Raw genomic sequence first — 1,943 nt, forward strand, 5'->3', positions numbered from 1 at the left:
ATGAATCAATAATATCATTCAGGACCACCACATGTACTATAGTCCATAACCATGTAATAATTTTTTTTCAGGAAGGAGAAAATTTATTAAAAAGAGAAAAAATTACATTCGCAGGTGGGACATAAATCATACCAAAAAAAACAAACACCAATAACGAGGTAAAAAAAACCTCATTTCTACAAGCCACTCAAACAAATAATTAACAGAAAAAGAAACTAAGAAGTCCAAATTATTTCCTAAACTCCTAATACCCAAAATAAAAAACCATACACAAACAAACTTTAACAAAGAATATTTAAAAAACAAAACAAACAAAAACAGAACTTTTAACAAAGAAATGAAGAGAATGGCACATACCTATCTCCCACAGGCTTTGTGAAAATCTGAAGCAGAGTCCCCTGGTCATCCCTATCAACCAAAATCCCCAACTCCTCACACTCCTTGATCTGCTTATCCGTCAACACATCGCCGGCCCTCTTCTTCAAATTCCGGTAATACGTCGGCGGCGGCGCCGGCATGAAGTCGAATCCTCCTATTCCGCTGCGCTGCCTCATCTCCCTCAAGGTCCTGAATATGTCTTCCGTGACCAGAGCCAGGTGCTGGACTCCGGCGCCTTCGTTATGCTCCAGGTACGTCTGAATCTGGCTCTTCCTCTTCGTCCCGTACACCGGCTCGTTCATCGGAAGCAGCACCGTCTCGTCATTGTTGGCCAGAACTGCCGAGTTCAGTCCGCTCTCGCTTGTCCCTATGTCCTCCGCCGTGAACTCCAAGAACTCGTAGAATCCGGTGAAGCTTCTCACGTAAGTCATGGCAGCGGAGAGGTCGGGAACGTTGCCAACGGCGTGGTCGAGACGGCGGAAGCCGAAGTCTAGGGGGAAAGAGGAAAGGACCGAGTCGAATCCGGGGAGGAACCACGTGTCCGGGTTCGGGTCGGTGAGCTGGGCTAGGTCTTTGTAGCTTACGTACCGCAAAACCACGTCGCCGTAGAGATGGACCTCGGCGATTGTGACGCGGTTGTCGAGGAGAATGGGTTGGGACACTGGTTTAGCGCCGTGGGAGACGCTGGAGTGGAAGGCGAGGTCGGCGTCGGTGACCTCGACTGCGACGGCTCGGACGCCGAGGCCGTGTTTGGCGGAGAATGCGCGTGAGGCGGAGTGGTCGAAGGTGGGGATGGAGGCGGTGGAGGTGGGCCGGGTCGGGTGGGATATGGTTGGGGAGTAAGGGGCGGTGAAGAGGATGGAGAGGTCACCGGAGCGGAGGAGATAGGAGGCGTGGGTTTGGTTGCCAGTGGAGAGGTCAGACTTGGCAACCATGGGGATGCCGAGGCCCCAGGAGAAGCGGAGGGCGGCGTTGGTGGCGTCGGTGCACCAGAACTCGATGTGGTGGAAGCGGTTGACCTTGAATCGGTCGGAACGGGGGTTGGATCGAACGAAGTTGGAGAATCCGACGAGCTTGAAGGGGTTCTCGGTTTCGTGGCCCATTGTCATTGTGTGCTGATGAACTGGGGTGGTGAGGTACGTGAGACTGTGAAGAGGATATGCCAGTGGACTTGGAGGGAAATGAGACTGTGGGGACACGTGTCCCGGATTGTGTTATCTGGGGTGGCGACACGTGGCCCGGGTGGTGCTGACCTTTGTTTGGGTGACGAACTCCACACCGGCCAGGGATTATACAATTCATGAAGTAAGGACTTATTTGTTTGGAGTCATATATGAATTTTTTTTTTCGAAAAGAGAAAAAAGATTGCCAACTCGATGGGCGACGAGAAATATTGTTTTCGTTTTCAAAAAAACAGAAACATATTGTTTTCTATTGAGAAGTGTCGAACCACACTCTACGGTTTGGCATTTGAATACTACCCCTAGTCCTACGATTAGGACCTATATCAGTATTTTAAGACCTCAAAGTCTTGATATTATACATTTTTCGATTATTGGTTCTAT

General features: G+C 49.7%; 1 protein-coding gene across 1 annotated transcript; it reads right to left on the reverse strand.

Moving 5' to 3' along the window:
- Window positions 1-326: 326 nt before the first annotated feature.
- LOC112186104 (4-hydroxyphenylpyruvate dioxygenase) lies at window positions 327-1,501 on the reverse strand. Its single transcript, XM_040513560.1, has one exon. It carries the CDS (start codon window positions 1,485-1,487, stop codon window positions 327-329), a length of 1,161 nt encoding a protein of 386 aa, XP_040369494.1. The 5' UTR covers window positions 1,488-1,501.
- Between the last annotated feature and the right edge of the window lie 442 nt (window positions 1,502-1,943).

Source organism: Rosa chinensis, chromosome 2 (genome assembly GCF_002994745.2).
Source record: "Rosa chinensis cultivar Old Blush chromosome 2, RchiOBHm-V2, whole genome shotgun sequence".
NCBI lineage: Eukaryota > Viridiplantae > Streptophyta > Magnoliopsida > Rosales > Rosaceae > Rosa > Rosa chinensis.

What these genes read in the sequence shown, in the direction of transcription:
- LOC112186104 (XM_040513560.1), bottom strand. Translation starts at nt 1,487, where the DNA reads ATGACAATGGGCCACGAAACCGAGAACCCCTTCAAGCTCGTCGGATTC.